Genomic DNA, 17,160 nt, shown 5'->3' with positions numbered 1-17,160 from the left:
CCAGGAAATTGAGACACCTAAACATCAATTTTCCCAGAAGAACACAACACTCCTAACTAGCATTCACTATGCTACTTCGATTCTTCGATTCAGAAACTCAAAAGTGAACTATAAACTAAACCTAATGATGATTCCCCTTTAACTCAAATCATTAATCATAAGTTTTAACAACGTCTATGTATATGTTTACTTAAATGAACATGCTACCCTTAGATACAATTAACCCGATAACATTATTGTATTACTTCTTCCCCTCTGCCGCAAATGTCGTACATTTCTCAGTGTAAGAAATCCGTAATTTAATCCTCGATATTTAATAAATATGCATTCGCATTATCCCATGGCTCCTTTATTTAGGTATGTTTTTTGAATTAATGGCTATCCTATTTGTACGGAACAAGCGTCCTAATTCTCCAATGCGTACTATATCTCTCCTTAATAACCTTCTGGCTTGCAAAACCAGGATTTATTAAGCTCTAGTTTATTTATGGAAGTGCACCTTACCACAGGTCAATTTCAGACCTGTTTCCTTCCTATCGATTTTGGTTAAAACCCAAGGTGTTCGTTTGAATCTGTCACCTCCCTTTCGAACACCCGGCCTGTTTTTAACCTCAATTCAGAAGTCAGGTCTTTTTTAAAATTTTTATTAACGCACGTTTTTTTCCCGGACCTCCAGATGAATAGGGAGCAACATCTAGAACACTACTTTAGACCTGGTTATAAGAAGCCTAGTGCACTACGCAGGGAATAGGGAGCTATTTGGAACAGAGACACTAACTCCTGGATGAAAATCTCTCTCTCCCTCATCTGTCTGATATATCTGCCCATTTCCCCTCCCCTCCTCCCTTTTCATTATATTCTATCAGCCACACCACTAGCTCACCTCCACACAATACATTTACAAGTTAAAGACACACCTTGGAATAAATAACAAAGGAAAACTATTACTAGATGAAGTTGAGTGTTTTTTATTATTTCCCATCACCATAAATCATATTTAATCACTGAACAGTAGCAGACCCAACTTCATCTGTTCCTGACTCTGGATAGTGGATTAAAAAGACCATCAATCTCCAATGATATTAAAGTACTATTCCGAACATTACTGATATACTGAGTGGCAAGTCAAGATATCTGCTGGTTTTATTGTTTGGTCAACAGCACCACCTGCTGGACAGGTTTAATGTTGCTGGACTGAGCAGTATGGGAGGATGAAAGATGACACATTTAGGGCCGGTTTCCTGGACATCTACAGTGCCTTGCGAAAGTATTCGGCCCCCTTGAACTGTGAGACCTTTTGCCACATTTCAGGCTTCAAACATAAAGATATAAAACTGTATTTTTTTGTGAAGAATCAACAACAAGTGGGACACAATCATGAAGTGGAACGACATTTATTGGATATTTCAAACTTTTTTAACAAAACAAAAACTGAAAAATTGGGCGTGCAAAATTATTCAGCCCCCTTTTAAGTTAATACTTTGTAGCGCCACCTTTTGCTGCGATTACAGCTGTAAGTCGCTTGGGGTATGCCTCTATCAGTTTTGCACATCGAGAGACTGAAATTTTTTCCCATTCCTCCTTGCAAAACAGCTCGAGCTCAGTGAGGTTGGATGGAGAGCATTTGTGAACAGCAGTTTTCAGTTCTTTCCACAGATTCTCGATTGGATTCAGGTCTGGACTTTGACTTGGCCATTCTAACACCTGGATATGTTTATTTTTGAACCATTCCATTGCAGATTTTGCTTTAAGTTTTGGATCATTGTCTTGTTGGAAGACAAATCTCCGTCCCAGTCTCAGGTCTTTTGCAGACTCCATCAGGTTTTCTTCCAGAATGGTCCTGTATTTGGCTCCATCCATCTTCACATCAATTTTAACCATCTTCCCTGTCCCTGCTGAAGAAAAGCAGGCCCAAACCATGATGCTGCCACCACCATGTTTGACAGTGGAGATGGTGTGTTCAGCTGTGTTGCTTTTACGCCAAACATAACGTTTTGCATTGTTGCCAAAAAGTTCCATTTTGGTTTCATCTGACCAGAGCACCTTCTTCCACATGTTTGGTGTGTCTCCCAGGTGGCTTGTGGCAAACTTTAAACGACACTTTTTATGGATATCTTTAAGAAATGGCTTTCTTATTGCCACTCTTCCATAAAGGCCAGATTTGTGCAATATAAGACTGATTGTTGTCCTATGGACAGAGTCTCCCACCTCAGCTGTAGATCTCTGCAGTTCATCCAGAGTGATCATGGGCCTCTTGGCTGCATCTCTGATCAGTCTTCTCCTTGTATGAGCTGAAAGTTTAGAGGGACGGCCAGGTCTTGGTAGATTTGCAGTGGTCTGATACTCCTTCCATTTCAATATTATCGCTTGCACAGTGCTCCTTGGGATGTTTAAAGCTTGGGAAATCTTTTTTTTATCCAAATCCGGCTTTAAACTTCTTCACAACAGTATCTCGGACCTGCCTGGTGTGTTCCTTGTTCTTCATGATGCTCTCTGCGCTTTTAACGGACCTCTGAGACTATCACAGTGCAGGTGCATTTTCTATAGGCTATAGACTACACCAGCATGACTAGTATCTATGTGGACCCTACTACAGTTTAACCAGCTCAGCAGTACCATTGAGCCAAAACCCAGGATAGAGGGGCTGAGTGAATGTGGTCTGGACTCTGTGGAGGAGGGTCATTGTGTCAGAGACACTGTAGAAGGACAGAGTACCTGCCTTGTGATCCAGGTACACTCCTACTCTGGAGGACTGAGGGCCTGATACTTTAGTCACAACATTATTGTGACTGAAACAATAACCACCTCTAGAGCACTGTAAACTCCAGGACTTGTTATTGTCTCCAAATCCACTATCTGTCCCTGTTCTGCTGATGTCTTTATATGAGACTGCTATAACAATAACATCACCAGTCCTCTCCACCTCCCAGTAACAGCGTCCAGACAGACCCTCTCTACACAGAACCTGACACCAGTTGGTGAATCTGTCTGGATGGTCAGGATATGGTTGGACTTGGTCTGTACAGGTCACCTTTCTGTTCCCTTTAGACAGAGAGAGGTGTGTGTCTGCTGTGTTTGGGTCCAGTGTGAGCTGACAGGAATCTGGGAGAAAAGCAGAGACCAATGAGGGGAGTCAGAACAATAAGTTAAGTCAGATACTGTATCTACCCTGTCTTTGATTAGAGCACAGCAGAGATCAAATCAGAGAAATATGAGGAGTCAGATAGATACCCAGTCTTTGATTAGATCTACTATTGCTATATATTTCTAGAGGGATTGTTAGGAGTGTCAGTAAAAATAGACTGTTAGTTACTTCACAATAAAGAGACTCACATTGTAACAACTGTTCTCTGGTCTTGGGCTCTGGAGGCAGTACAACATCCACTATATTCACTACAGACACACAAACACATTGACAGAGAGAGGGAATGTTATCATCAGACCATATTCCACATGTATATGACTAGTAGGGAACTTTCAATGGTCTAAAGTTGATGTTCTTATTGTTTTCAACACACCTGTAGTGGAGATCTTGGTCCATTCTCCTTTAAGGAAGTCTTCTAGTTTCTCTCTCAGTTCAGACACAGTCTTACTCACATCTCCAAAGTACTGAAGAGGATGGACAACGATGCTGGGTAAGTCTGAAGATACACTGATACTGGAGAGAGACTGATAACTCTGGAGAGAGAGAGAGAGAGAGAGAGAGACTGATAACTCTGGAGAGATAGAGAGAGACTGATAACTCTGGAGAGAGAGAGAGAGAAAGAGACTGATAACTCTGGAGAGAGAGAGAGACTGATAACTCTGGAGAGAGAGAGAGAGACTGATAACTCTGGAGAGAGAGAGAGAGAGAGAGAGACTGATAACTCGAGAGAGAGAGAGAGAAAGAGACTGATAACTCTGGAGAGAGAGAGAGACTGATAACTCTGGAGAGAGAGAGAGAGACTGATAACTCTGGAGAGAGAGAGAGAGAAAGAGAGACTGATAACTCTGGAGAGAGAGAAGGACTGATAACTCTGGAGAGAGAGAGGGAGAGAGAGAGAGACTGATAACTCTGGACAGAGAGAGAGACACAGAGAGGGGCTGAGAGAGAGTTTGAGGGAGAGAGGGAGAGAGAGGGAGGGAGAGAGAGGGAGGGAGTGACAGATATAGCGAGAGAGAGGGACACAGAGAGAGAGAGAGAGGCACGGACAGAGAGAGAGAGAGAGAGGGGCAGAGAGAGAGAGGGGCAGAGAGAGAGAGAGAGAGAGGGGCAGGGAGAGAGAGAGAGAGGCACAGACAGAGAGAGAGAGAGAGGGACGGACAGAGAGAGATAGGGACAGACAGAGAGAGAGATAGAGAGGGACGGACAGAGAGAGAGAGAGGGACGGACGGACAGAGAGAAAGATAGAGGGACGGACAGAGAGAGAGGGACAAACGGAGACAGAGAGAGAGAGGGACGGTCGGACAGAGAGAGGGAGAGGGATGGACAGAGAGAGAGAGAGAGAGAGGGACGGACGGACAGAGAGAGAGAGAGAGAGGGACGGACAGAGAGCGAGGGACGGACAGAGAGAGAGAGAGAGGGACGGACGGACAGAGAGAGAGGGACGGACAGGGAGAGATAGAGGGACGGACAGAGAGAGAGAGAGAGGGACGGACAGAGAGAGAGAGAGAGAGACAGACAGAGAAAGAGAGAGGGACGGGCAGAGAGAGAGAGAGAGAGGGACAGAGAGACAGACAGGACAAAATAATGATTGAGATGAATAGTTTCAAATGAAGTTAATTTCATATCACATGTAACAAGACAGTTTAGTTACCTGGAGGAACTGATAACTCTGGAGAGAGAGAGAGAGAGAGAGACTGATAACTCTGGAGAGAGAGAGAGACTGATAACTCTGGAGAGAGAGAGAGAGAAAGAGAGACTGATAACTCTGGAGAGAGAGAAGGACTGATAACTCTGGAGAGAGAGATGGAGAGAGAGAGAGACTGATAACTCTGGACAGAGAGAGAGACACAGAGAGGGGCTGAGAGAGAGTTTGAGGGAGAGAGGGAGAGAGAGGGAGGGAGAGAGAGGGAGGGAGTGACAGATATAGCGAGAGAGAGGGACACAGAGAGAGAGAGAGAGGCACGGACAGAGAGAGAGAGAGAGAGAGAGGGGCAGAGAGAGAGAGAGAGAGAGGGGCAGAGAGAGAGAGAGAGAGAGGGGCAGGGAGAGAGAGAGAGAGGCACAGACAGAGAGAGAGAGAGGGATGGACAGAGAGAGATATGGACAGACAGAGAGAGAGATAGAGAGGGACGGACAGAGAGAGAGAGAGGGACGGACGGACAGAGAGAAAGAGAGAGGGACGGACAGAGAGAGAGGGACAAACGGAGACAGAGAGAGAGAGGGACGGTCGGACAGAGAGAGAGAGAGGGATGGACAGAGAGAGAGAGGGACGGACGGACAGAGAGAGAGAGAGAGAGGGACGGACAGAGAGCGAGGGACGGACAGAGAGAGAGAGAGAGGGACGGACGGACAGAGAGAGAGGGACGGACAGAGAGAGATAGAGGGACGGACAGAGAGAGAGAGAGAGGGACGGACAGAGAGAGAGAGAGAGAGAGAGGGACGGACAGAGAGAGAGAGGGAGGGACAGACAGAGAGGGAGGGAAGGACAGAGAGAGATGGACGGTCAGAGAGAGAGAGGGACGGACAGAGAGAGAGAGAGGGATGGACAGAGAGAGGGAAGGACAGAGAGAGAGGGACGGACAGAGAGAGAGGGAAAGACAGAGAGAGAGGGACAGACCGAGATAGAGAGGGACGGACAGAGAGAGAGAGGGACGGACAGAGAGAGAGAGGGACGGACAGAGAGAGAGAGAGACGGACAGAGAGAGAGAGGGACGGACAGAGAGAGAGAGAGAGGGACGGACAGAGAAAGGGAGAGAGAGACAGACAGAGAAAGAGAGAGGGACGGGCAGAGAGAGATAGGGACAGACAGAGAGAGAGATAGAGAGGTACGGACAGAGAGAGAGAGAGGGACGGACGGACAGAGAGAAAGAGAGAGGGACAGACAGAGAGAGAGGGACAAACGGAGACAGAGAGAGAGAGGGACGGTCGGACAGAGAGAGAGAGAGGGATGGACAGAGAGAGAGAGGGACGGACAGAGAGCGAGGGACGGACAGAGAGAGAGAGAGAGGGACGGACGGACAGAGAGAGAGGGACGGACAGAGAGAGATAGAGGGACGGACAGAGAGAGAGAGAGAGGGACGGACAGAGAGAGAGAGAGAGAGGGACGGACAGAGAGAGAGAGGGAGGGACAGACAGAGAGGGAGGGACGGACAGAGAGAGATGGACGGTCAGAGAGAGAGAGGGACGGACAGAGAGCGAGAGAGGGATGGACAGAGAGAGGGACAGAGAGAGAGGGATGGACAGAGAGAGGGAAGGACAGAGAGAGAGGGACGGACAGAGAGAGAGGGAAAGACAGAGAGAGAGGGACAGACAGAGATAGAGAGGGACGGACAGAGAGAGAGAGGGACGGACAGAGAGAGAGAGGGACGGACAGAGAGAGAGAGAGACGGACAGAGAGAGAGAGGGACGGACAGAGAGAGAGAGAGAGGGACGGACAGAGAAAGGGAGAGAGAGACAGACAGAGAAAGAGAGAGGGACGGGCAGAGAGAGAGAGAGAGAGGGACAGAGAGACAGACAGGACAACATAATGATTGAGATGAATAGTTTCACATGAAGTTAATTTCATATCACATGTAACAAGACAGTTTAGTTACCTGGAGGAAATGGATGTGATCCTCTGTGTGTGAGAGCTGCTCCAGCTCAGTGCTTCTCTTCCTCAGCTCAGCTATCTCCTGCTTCAGTTGCTCCAGGAGTCCTTCAGCTTGACTCACTTGAGCCTTCTCTTGGGCTCTGATCAGCTCCTTCACCTCAGAGCTCCTTCTCTCAATGGAGCGGATCAGCTCAGTAAAGATCTGATCACTGTCCTCCACTGCTGACTGTGCAGAGCGCTGGAGAGAGAGAGAGAGAGACAGAGAGAGAGAGAGAGAGAGAGAGAGAGAGAGAGAGACAGAGAGAGACAGAGACAGAGACAGAGACAGAGACAGAGACAGAGAGGGAGAGAGACAGATACAGAGACAGAGACATTACAGAGACAGAGAGAGAGAGAGAGACACACAGAGACAGAGACAGAGAGAGAGGGAGAGAGAGATACAGAGACAGAGACATTACAGAGACAGAGAGAGAGAGAGAGAGAGAGAGAGAGAGAGGGAGGGACAGAGAGAGAGAGAGAGACAGAGCCAGAGAGAGAGACAGAGAGAGAGAGAGAGAGACAGAGACAGCGAGAGAGAGAGACAGAGAGACAGAGAGAGAGAAAGAGAGAAAGAGAGAGAGAGAGAGGGAGAGAGAGACAGAGAGAGAGAAAGACAGTAGGTTCAGTAGCCTCTCTGCACCTCATTGAGTCAGGTCCACCAGGCCTTGTCCTCCCTCCTGGACAGACAGGTACAGAACACCTCTTGGTCCTGCTCTACTCTCCTCCCTCCTGGACAGACAGGTACAGAACACCTCTTGGTCCTGCTCTACTCTCCTCCCTCCTGGACAGACAGGTACAGAACACCTCTTGGTCCTGCTCTACTCTCCTCCCTCCTGGACAGACAGGTACAGAACACCTCTTGGTCCTGCTCTACTCTCCTCCCTCCTGGACAGACAGGTACAGAACACCTCTTGGTCCTGCTCTACTCTCCTCCCTCCTGGACAGACAGGTACAGAACACCTCTTGGTCCTGCTCTACTCTCCTCCCTCCTGGACAGACAGGTACAGAACACCTCTTGGTCCTGCTCTACTCTCCTCCCTCCTGGACAGACAGGTACAGAACACCTCTTGGTCCTGCTCTACTCTCCTCCCTCCTGGACAGACAGGTACAGAACACCTCTTGGTCCTGCTCTACTCTCCTCCCTCCTGGACAGACAGGTACAGAACACCTCTTGGTCCTGCTCTACTCTCCTCCCTCCTGGACAGACAGGTACAGAACACCTCTTGGTCCTGCTCTACTCTCCTCCCTCCTGGACAGACAGGTACAGAACACCTCTTGGTCCTGCTCTACTCTCCTCCCTCCTGGACAGACAGGTACAGAACACCTCTTGGTCCTGCTCTACTCTCCTCCCTCCCTCCACTACCACATTCCACTACTTTGACCCTATCTGCTCCTGCACCATGACAACGACCTGGGAGGACGGGACACCACCACTCAACACACCCTGGAACTCTTCTGAAGTCAAATCTAATATGACCAAATACTTCTCTGGTTCTGAACTCTTCTCCACACCTTCTACCTTACTGAACTCTCCCTCATTCATTTCCATTTCACCTCCAGGACTCAGTCTGGGGCACGACTCACTCTGTTTGCACTTGAATTATAACATTTGAAATGTCTCTATTCTTTTGAAAATAAATGTTGTTCAATGTTTACTGTTCATTATTATTTCACTTGCTTTGGCATAGTAAAGATATGTTTCCCATGCCAATAAAGACCTTTGAATTGAATTGAGAGAGAGACAGTTCCATATTAATGTCTAGGGGACATGAGTCGTCATGGTTACTCATGGTTATGTGATGAGGCAGCCCAGTCAGTTACATGAACCAGTCTATTCTCTGAAAGGGGTCCAGACAGCCTGGTCCCAACAGTGGGGTCAGTGGGATTGGATAGGGGCCCCTCTCTCTCTCTCTGACTGGAGGAGAGAAGTGAAATAGTGTGTCTCCTCTGGTCAACAATACTCACCTTGAGAGACTCCACAGCCTGTTGGAGCTCCTTCAGCTCCTTCTCTCTCTCCTGGAATCTCTGCTGGACCTTCTGCTGACTCATCCCCAGCTGCCTCTGTGGAGAATCACTCTTCAATGAGCTATCAAGCTTTATTAGTCCAGTAGATCAATAGTATAGTAATGTGACATAGGACCCATAGAGAGGAAGGTCTACAATCCTGAGGAAGTCCCTTTACAATATGATATTATGTTGCTATGTGAATCATTATAGTTTGTATGGTAGGCCTACATGTATCAAGGGGTTGAGACTGAACTTTGGACTCATAAAAGGCCTTTCAGAATGATAATAGTGTTTGACTTTAGAAAAATGTGATACATTTGGAGAATCTGGGTTAACATATCTATATACTCAAGGTTTGTGTTCATATTTGTGGATCAATTTCATATTGTATATAATATAATGATCTCATATTCAAACAGATTTAGTTCCTACTGTATCTTTAATTCTTTGTTTATCAGACAGCCACCAACAAGTTGTTCTGGTCTTACCTGTTTCTCAGTCCTCTCTGCTGCAGCTGACACTGTATCATGGCCTTTATGTTCATCCATTGTACACAGATAACAGATACACTGCTGATCGGTACGACAGTAAACCTCCAGCAGTTTGTCATGATGAGAGCAGATCTTCTCCTGTAGTTGTGCCGTGGCCTTGACCAGCTTGTGCTTCTTCAAAGCAGGAGATTCATAGTGAGGTTGGAGGTGAGTCTCACAGTAAGAGGCCAGACACACCAGACAGGACATGAGGGCTTTCTGCTTTCTGGTCCCAGTGCAGAAATCACACGCCACATCTCCAGGTCCAGCATAGCACAGAGCAGGAGGGGGAGCAGCCTGGAGTCCTGTCTTCTTCAGTTTCTCCACCAGCTCAGCCAACATGTTATTTTTCATCAGCATAGGCCTTGTAGTGAAGGTATGTCTGCACTGAGGACAGCTATAGACCCCTTTCAGAACATCCTGATCCCAGCAGCCCTCAATACAGCTCCTACAGTAACTGTGTCCACAGGGAATAGTGACCGGCTCCTTCAGTAGATCCAGACAGACAGAACAACAGAACTGGTCCTGGTCCAGCAGAACTCCCTGTTGAGCCATTTGGACGGTTGTTCACTCTCACACAGACAGACGACAGAGAGACTCAGATCAGTTTCGTTTCCTCAGAAGAGAGTTTGTGGGAGGGGGAGGGACTTCCTGGTTCTGCCAGAGGGGTGGGGTTAGAAGGAGGGAGGGGTTAGAGGAATGGAGGAAGAGAGAGAGGAACTGCATGCAACAGCAAGAGGGAGACAAATAGTTTTGTTCCAAGGTTAGAGCCCTTAACATGGAACAAATGACATAATGAATCTTAAAATGTGAGTTGTTAGAATATATGAAGGGTAACAGTTTCTATGAAGTACGTATGTATCATTATTTTAATGACCTTTATAATGCCTTATAATACACCTATGTGTTGTAATTAATCAATAAGGCCTGAGGAGGTGTGGTATATAGTTAATATACAGTACCACAGATAAGGACTGAGGAAGTGTGGTATATAGTTAATATACAGTACCACAGATAAGGACTGAGGAGGTGTGGTATATAGTTAATATACAGTACCACAGATAAGGACTGAGGAGGTGTGGTATATAGTTAATATACAGTACCACAGATAAGGACTGAGGAGGTGTGGTATATAGTTAATATACAGTACCACAGATAAGGACTGAGGAGGTGTGGTATATAGTTAATATACAGTACCACAGATAAGGACTGAGGAGGTGTGGTATATAGTTAATATACAGTACCACAGATAAGGACTGAGGAGGTGTGGTATATAGTTAATATACAGTACCACAGATAAGGACTGAGGAGGTGTGGTATATAGTTAATATACAGTACCACAGATAAGGACTGAAGAGGTGTGGTATATAGTTAATATACAGTACCACAGATAAGGACTGAGGAGGTGTGGTATATAGTTAATATACAGTACCACAGATAAGGACTGAGGAGGTGTGGTATATAGTTAATATACAGTACCACAGATAAGGCCTGAGGAGGTGTGGTATATAGTTAATATACAGTACCACAGATAAGGACTGAGGAGGTGTGGTATATAGTTAATATACAGTACCACAGATAAGGCCTGAGGAGGTGTGGTATATAGTTAATATACAGTACCACAGATAAGGACTGAGGAGGTGTGGTATATAGTTAATATACAGTACCACAGATAAGGACTGTTCTTAGACAAGACACAACGCAGATAATTATCTAAAATATTCAAAAATCAATCACATTTTATTTTTTGGTCGTATACACATATTAATCAGATGTTATCGCTGGTGGAGTGAAATGCTTGTGTTTCTAGCTCCAACAGTGCAGTAATATCTAACAATGCTTGTGTTTCTAGCTCCAACAGTGCAGTAATATCTAACAATGCTTGTGTTTCTAGCTCCAACAGTGCAGTAATATCTAACAATGCTTGTGTTCCTGGCTCCAACAGGGCAGTAATATCTAACAATGCTTGTGTTTCTAGCTCCAACAGGGCAGTAATATCTAACAATGCTTGTGTTCCTGGCTCCAACAGTGCAGTAATATCTAACAATGCTTGTGTTTCTAGCTCCAACAGGGCAGTAATATCTAACAATGCTTGTGTTTCTAGCTCCAACAGGGCAGTAATATCTAACAATGCTTGTGTTTCTAGCTCCAACAGGGCAGTAATATCTAACCATGCTTGTGTTCCTGGCTCCAACAGTGCAGTAATATGTAACAATGCTTGTGTTTCTAGCTCCAACAGGGCAGTAATATCTAACAATGCTTGTGTTCCTGGCTCAAACAGTGCAGTAATATGTAACAATGCTTGTGTTTCTGGCTCCAACAGGGCAGTAATGTCTAACAATGCTTGTGTTCCTGGCTCCAACAGTGCAGTAATATCTAACAATGCTTGTGTTTCTAGCTCCAACAGGGCAGTAATATCTAACCATGCTTGTGTTTCTAGCTCCAACAGGGCAGTAATATCTAACCATGCTTGTGTTCCTGGCTCCAACAGTGCAGTAATATGTAACAATGCTTGTGTTTCTAGCTCCAACAGGGCAGTAATATCTAACAATGCTTGTGTTCCTGGCTCCAACAGTGCAGTAATATGTAACAATGCTTGTGTTTCTGGCTCCAACAGGGCAGTAATGTCTAACAATGCTTGTGTTCCTGGCTCCAACAGTGCAGTAATATCTAACAATGCTTGTGTTCCTGGCTCACAGAGGGCAAATCTAAAAAGTAAAAGAAAATATTAGGACAAGCATTGATAGATATAGATATATATACTGTTTACTGTGATGTGATGCATAGACAATTTGACTAGAATACAGTATATACATATGAAGTGGACAGTAGTAGTTAAATAGGACAGGCCTTGACTAGAATACAGTATATACATATGAAGTGGACAGTAGTAGTTAAATAGGACAGGCCTTGACTAGAATACAGTATATACATATGAAGTGGACAGTAGTAGTTAAATAGGACAGGCCTTGACTAGAATACAGTATATACATATGAAGTGGACAGTAGTAGTTAAATAGGACAGGCCTTGACTAGAATACAGTATATACATTGGAAGTGGAAGGTAGTAGTTAAATAGGACAGGCCTTGACTAGAATACAGTATATACATATGAAGTGGACAGTAGTAGTTAAATAGGACAGGCCTTGACTAGAATACAGTATATACATATGACGTGGGTAATACAGTACACATTATTAAAGTGACCAGTGATTCCATGACTATGAACACAGGGCAGCAGCCTCTAAGGTGCAGGGTAGAGTAACCGGGTGGTAGCCGTCTAGAGACTAAAGTTCAGGACAGGGTAGAGTAACCGGGTGGTAGTCGTCTAGTGACTAAAGTTCAGGACAGGGTAGAGTAACCGGGTGGTAGTCGTCTAGTGACTAAAGTTCAGGACAGGGTAGAGTAACCGGGTGGTAGTCTTCTAGTGACTAAAGTTCAGGACAGGGTAGAGTAACCGGTGGGTAGCCGTCTAGTGACTAAAGTTCATGACAGGGTAGAGTAACCGCGTGGTAGCCGTCTAGTGACAGTGACTAAAGTTCAGTACAGGGTAGAGTAACCGGGTGGTAGCCGTCTAGTGACAGAGACTAAAGTTCAGGACAGGGTAGAGTAACCGGGTGGTAGCCGTCTAGTGACAGAGACTAAAGTTCAGGACAGGGTTGAGTAACCGGGTGGTAGTCGTCTAGAGACTAAAGTTCAGGACAGGGTAGAGTAACCGGGTGGTAGCCGTCTAGTGACTAAAGTTCATGACAGGGTAGAGTAACCGCGTGGTAGCCGTCTAGTGACAGTGACTAAAGTTCAGTACAGGGTAGAGTAACCGGGTGGTAGCCGTCTAGTGACAGAGACTAAAGTTCAGGACAGGGTTGAGTAACCGGGTGGTAGTCGTCTAGAGACTAAAGTTCAGGACAGGGTAGAGTAACGGGGTGGTAGCCGTCTAGTGACTAAAGTTCATGACAGGGTAGAGTAACCGCGTGGTAGCCGTCTAGTGACAGTGACTAAAGTTCAGGACAGGGTAGAGTAACCGGGTGGTAGCCGTCTAGTGACTAAAGTTCAGGACAGGGTAGAGTAACCAGGTGGTAGCCGTCTAGTGACAGTGACTAAAGTTCAGGACAGGGTAGAGTAACCGGGTGGTAGCCGTCTAGTGACTAAAGTTCAGGACAGGGTAGAGTAACAGGGTAGAGTAACCGGGTGGTAGCCATCTAGTGACAGTTAACAATATGATGGCCTTGAGATAGAAGCTGTTTTTTAGTCTCTCGGTCCCAGCTTTGAAGCGCAGTACCTTCTGGATGGTGGCTGATGGTGGCTGAGGTCCTTGATGATCTTCCAGAAGTAGCAGGGTGAACAGGCTGTGGCTCGGGTGGCTGAGGTCCTTGATGATCTTCTAGATGGAAGCAGGGTGAACAGGCCGTGTCTCGGGTGGCTGAGGTCCTTGACGGTCTTCTAGATGGTAGCAGGGTGAACAGGCCGTGTCTCGGGTGGCTGAGGTCCTTGATGATCTTCTAGATGGTAGCAGGGTGAACAGGCCGTGGCTCGGGTGGCTGAGGTCCTTGATGATCTTCTAGATGGTAGCAGGGTAAACAGGTCGTGTCTCGGGTGGCTGAGGTCCTTGATGATCTACTAGATGGTAGCAGGGTGAACAGGCCGTGGCTCGGGTGGCTGAGGTCCTTGATGATCTTCTAGATGGTAGCAGGGTAAACAGGTCGTGTCTCGGGTGGCTGAGGTCCTTGATGATCTACTAGATGGTAGCAGGGTGAACAGGCCGTGTCTCGGGTGGCTGAGGTCCTTGATGATCTACTAGATGGTAGCAGGGTGAACAGGCCGTGTCTCGGGTGGCTGAGGTCCTTGATGATCTTCTTGTTCTGCCTGTAATACCGGGTGCTGTAGATGTCCTGGAGGGCAGGCAGAGTGCCCCCGGTGATGTGTTGGGCTGACCACCCTCTGGGGAGCCTTGTGGTTGTGGGCGGTGCAGTTCCCATACTAGGCGCTGATACAGCCCGACAGGATGCTCTCGATGGTGCATCTGTAAAAGTTTGAGAGGGTATTATGTGCCAAGCCACATTTCATCATCCTCCTGAGGTTGAAGAGGTGCTGTTGTGCTTTCTTCACGATGGGTCTGACACAGGAGTGTCTGGGCTTCTCTACCTGACCGTCTCATTACAACAGGCTGCCCTGGTGGGTCTGATACAGGAGTGTCTGGGCTTCTCTACCTGACCGTCTCATTACAACAGGCTGCCCTGGTGCGTCTGATACAGGAGTGTCTGGGCTTCTCTACCTGACCGTCTCATTACAACAGGCTGCCCTGGTGGGTCTGATACAGGAGTGTCTGGGCTTCTCTACCTGACGGTCTCATTACAACAGGCTGCATAATTTTGCACGCCCAATTTTTCAGTTTTTGATTTGTTAAAAAAGTTTGAAATATCCAATAAATGTCGTTCCACTTCATGATTGTGTCCCACTTGATGTTGATTCTTCACAAAAAAATAAAATTTTATATCTTTATGTTTGAAGCCTGAAATGTGGCAAAAGGTCGCAAAGTTCAAGGGGGCCGAATACTTTCGCAAGGCACTGTACGTGCAAGTTCCCAGACATTTCTGGGGGGAACGGTTCTAGCCCTCAACCTCCGATCCAACAGGTCCCAGACTCAATGTTGTTGTCTTTCTAGTTTGATTTCACCTTTATTTAACCAGGTAGGCTAGTTGAGAACACCTTTATTTAACCAGGTAGGCTAGTTGAGAACACCTTTATTTAACCAGGTAGGCTAGTCGAGAACACCTTTATTTAACCAGGTAGGCTAGTTGAGAACACCTTTATTTAACCAGGTAGGCCAGTCGAGAACACCTTTATTTAACCAGGTAGGCTAGTTGAGAACACCTTTATATAACCAGGTAGGCTAGTTGAGAACACCTTTATTTAACCAGGTAGGCTAGTTGAGAACACCTTTATTTAACCAGGTAGGCTAGTTGAGAACACCTTTATTTAACCAGGTAGTTTAGTTGAGAACACCTTTATATAACCAGGTAGGCTAGTTGAGAACACCTTTATTTAACCAGGTAGGCTAGTTGAGAACACCTTTATTTAACCAGGTAGGCTAGTTGATAACACCTTTATTTAACCAGGTAGGCTAGTTGAGAACACCTTTATTTAACCAGGTAGGCTAGTTGAGAACACCTTTATTTAACCAGGTAGGCTAGTTGAGAACACCTTTATTTAACCAGGTAGGCTAGTTTAGAACACCTTTATTTAACCAGGTAGGCTAGTTGAGAACACCTTTATTTAACCAGGTAGTCTAGTTGAGAACACCTTTATTTAACCAGGTAGGCTAGTTGAGAACACCTTTATTTAACCAGGTAGGCTAGTTGAGAACACCTTTATTTAACCAGGTAGGCTAGTTGAGAACACCTTTATTTAACCAGGTAGGCTAGTTGAGAACACCTTAATTTAACCAGGTAGACTAGTTGAGAACACCTTTATTTAACCAGGTAGGTTAGTTGAGAACACCTTTATTTAACCAGGTAGGCTAGTTGAGAACACCTTTATTTAACCAGGTAGGCTAGTTGAGAACACCTTTATTTAACCAGGTAGGCTAGTTGAGAACACCTTTATTTAACCAGGTAGGCTAGTTGAGAACACCTTTATTTAACCAGGTAGGCTAGTTGAGAACACCTTTATTTAACCAGGTAGGCTAGTTGAGAACACCTTTATATAACCAGGTAGGCTAGTTGAGAACACCTTTATTTAACCAGGTAGGCTAGTTGAGAACACCTTTATTTAACCAGGTAGGCTAGTTGAGAACACCTTTTGTCATGTATTGTCATGTTGTGTCTTGTTTCTGTCCTTTCCCTTCACCCTGTCTCCCTCTGCTGGTCGTTATTAGGTTACCTTTTCTCCCCCTCTTTCCCCCAGCTGTTCCTTGTCTCCTCCTAACTACCTCGTCACCCCTTTTCCCACCTGTTCCCTTTTTCCCTCTGATTAGTCCTCTATATCTCTCTCTGTTTTTGTTCCTGTCTTTGTCGGATTCTTGTTTGTGTTTTTCATGCCTGAACCAGACTATCGTCATGTTTGCTGCAACCTTGTCCTGTCCTGTCGGAATCTGCCGGTCCATCTGAGCCTACCTATGTTTTGTTATTAAAGAAGTTCTGTTTACGTTAATTCGCTTTTGGGTCCTCATTCACGCACCGTGACACCTTTATTTAACCAGGGAGGCTAGTTGAGAACACCTTTATTTAACCAGGTAGGCTAGTTGAGAACACCTTTATTTAACCAGGTAGGCTGGTTGAGAACACCTTTATTTAACCAGGTAGGCTAGTTGAGAACAAGTTCTCATTTACAACTGCGACCTGGCCAAGATAAAGCATAGCAGTGTGAACAGACAACACAGAGTTACACATGGAGTAAACAATTAACAAGTCAATAACACAGTAGAAAAAAGAGAGTCTATATACATTGTGTGCAAAAGCCGTGAGGAGGTAGGCAAATAATTACAATTTAGCAGATTAACACTGGAGTGATAAATGATCAGATGGTCATGTACAGGTAGAGATACTGGTGTGCAAAAGAGCAGAAAAGTAAATAAATAAAAACAGTATGGGGATGAGTTAGGTAAATTGGGTGGGCTATTTGATTTTGGATTGGAGATGTTTGATATGAGTCTGGAAGGAGAGTTTACAGTCTAGCCAGACACCTAGGCACTTATAGATGTCCACATATTCTAGGTCGGAACCATCCAGGGTGGTGATGCTAGTCGGGCGTCGGGTGCGGGCAGAGAACGGTTGAACACTATCTAGAAGACAGAGACATATCATTACATACAGTATAGAACACCATCTAGAAGACATATCATTACATACAGT

At 45.8% G+C, this 17,160-nt stretch overlaps 1 protein-coding gene across 2 annotated transcripts; it reads right to left on the bottom strand.

The window, feature by feature from the left end:
• Positions 1 to 1,378: 1,378 nt before the first annotated feature.
• Positions 1,379 to 9,950, bottom strand: LOC149983679 (E3 ubiquitin-protein ligase TRIM16-like). Of its 2 annotated transcripts, none has more exons than XM_090230910.1 (6): positions 9,269 to 9,950; positions 8,739 to 8,834; positions 6,739 to 6,972; positions 3,519 to 3,735; positions 3,334 to 3,393; positions 1,379 to 3,102 (listed from the first exon to the last, which is right to left on the bottom strand). In XM_090230910.1, exons 1-6 carry the CDS (start codon positions 9,863 to 9,865, stop codon positions 2,591 to 2,593), a joined length of 1,716 nt encoding a protein of 571 aa, XP_090087036.1. In that variant the 5' UTR covers positions 9,866 to 9,950; the 3' UTR covers positions 1,379 to 2,590. The 2 variants fall into 2 exon arrangements, with proteins under 2 accessions (XP_090087036.1, XP_090087034.1); XM_090230908.1 differs by having other exon boundaries at positions 3,519 to 3,678.
• Between the last annotated feature and the right edge of the window lie 7,210 nt (positions 9,951 to 17,160).

The sequence above is a fragment of the Oncorhynchus mykiss genome, chromosome 4 (genome assembly GCF_057628025.1).
Source record: "Oncorhynchus mykiss isolate SJ-2025 chromosome 4, ASM5762802v1, whole genome shotgun sequence".
NCBI classification, from domain to species: domain Eukaryota; kingdom Metazoa; phylum Chordata; class Actinopteri; order Salmoniformes; family Salmonidae; genus Oncorhynchus; species Oncorhynchus mykiss.
Note: the sequence above shows the minus strand (reverse complement) of the source record. Positions and strands in the feature narration are given on the sequence as shown.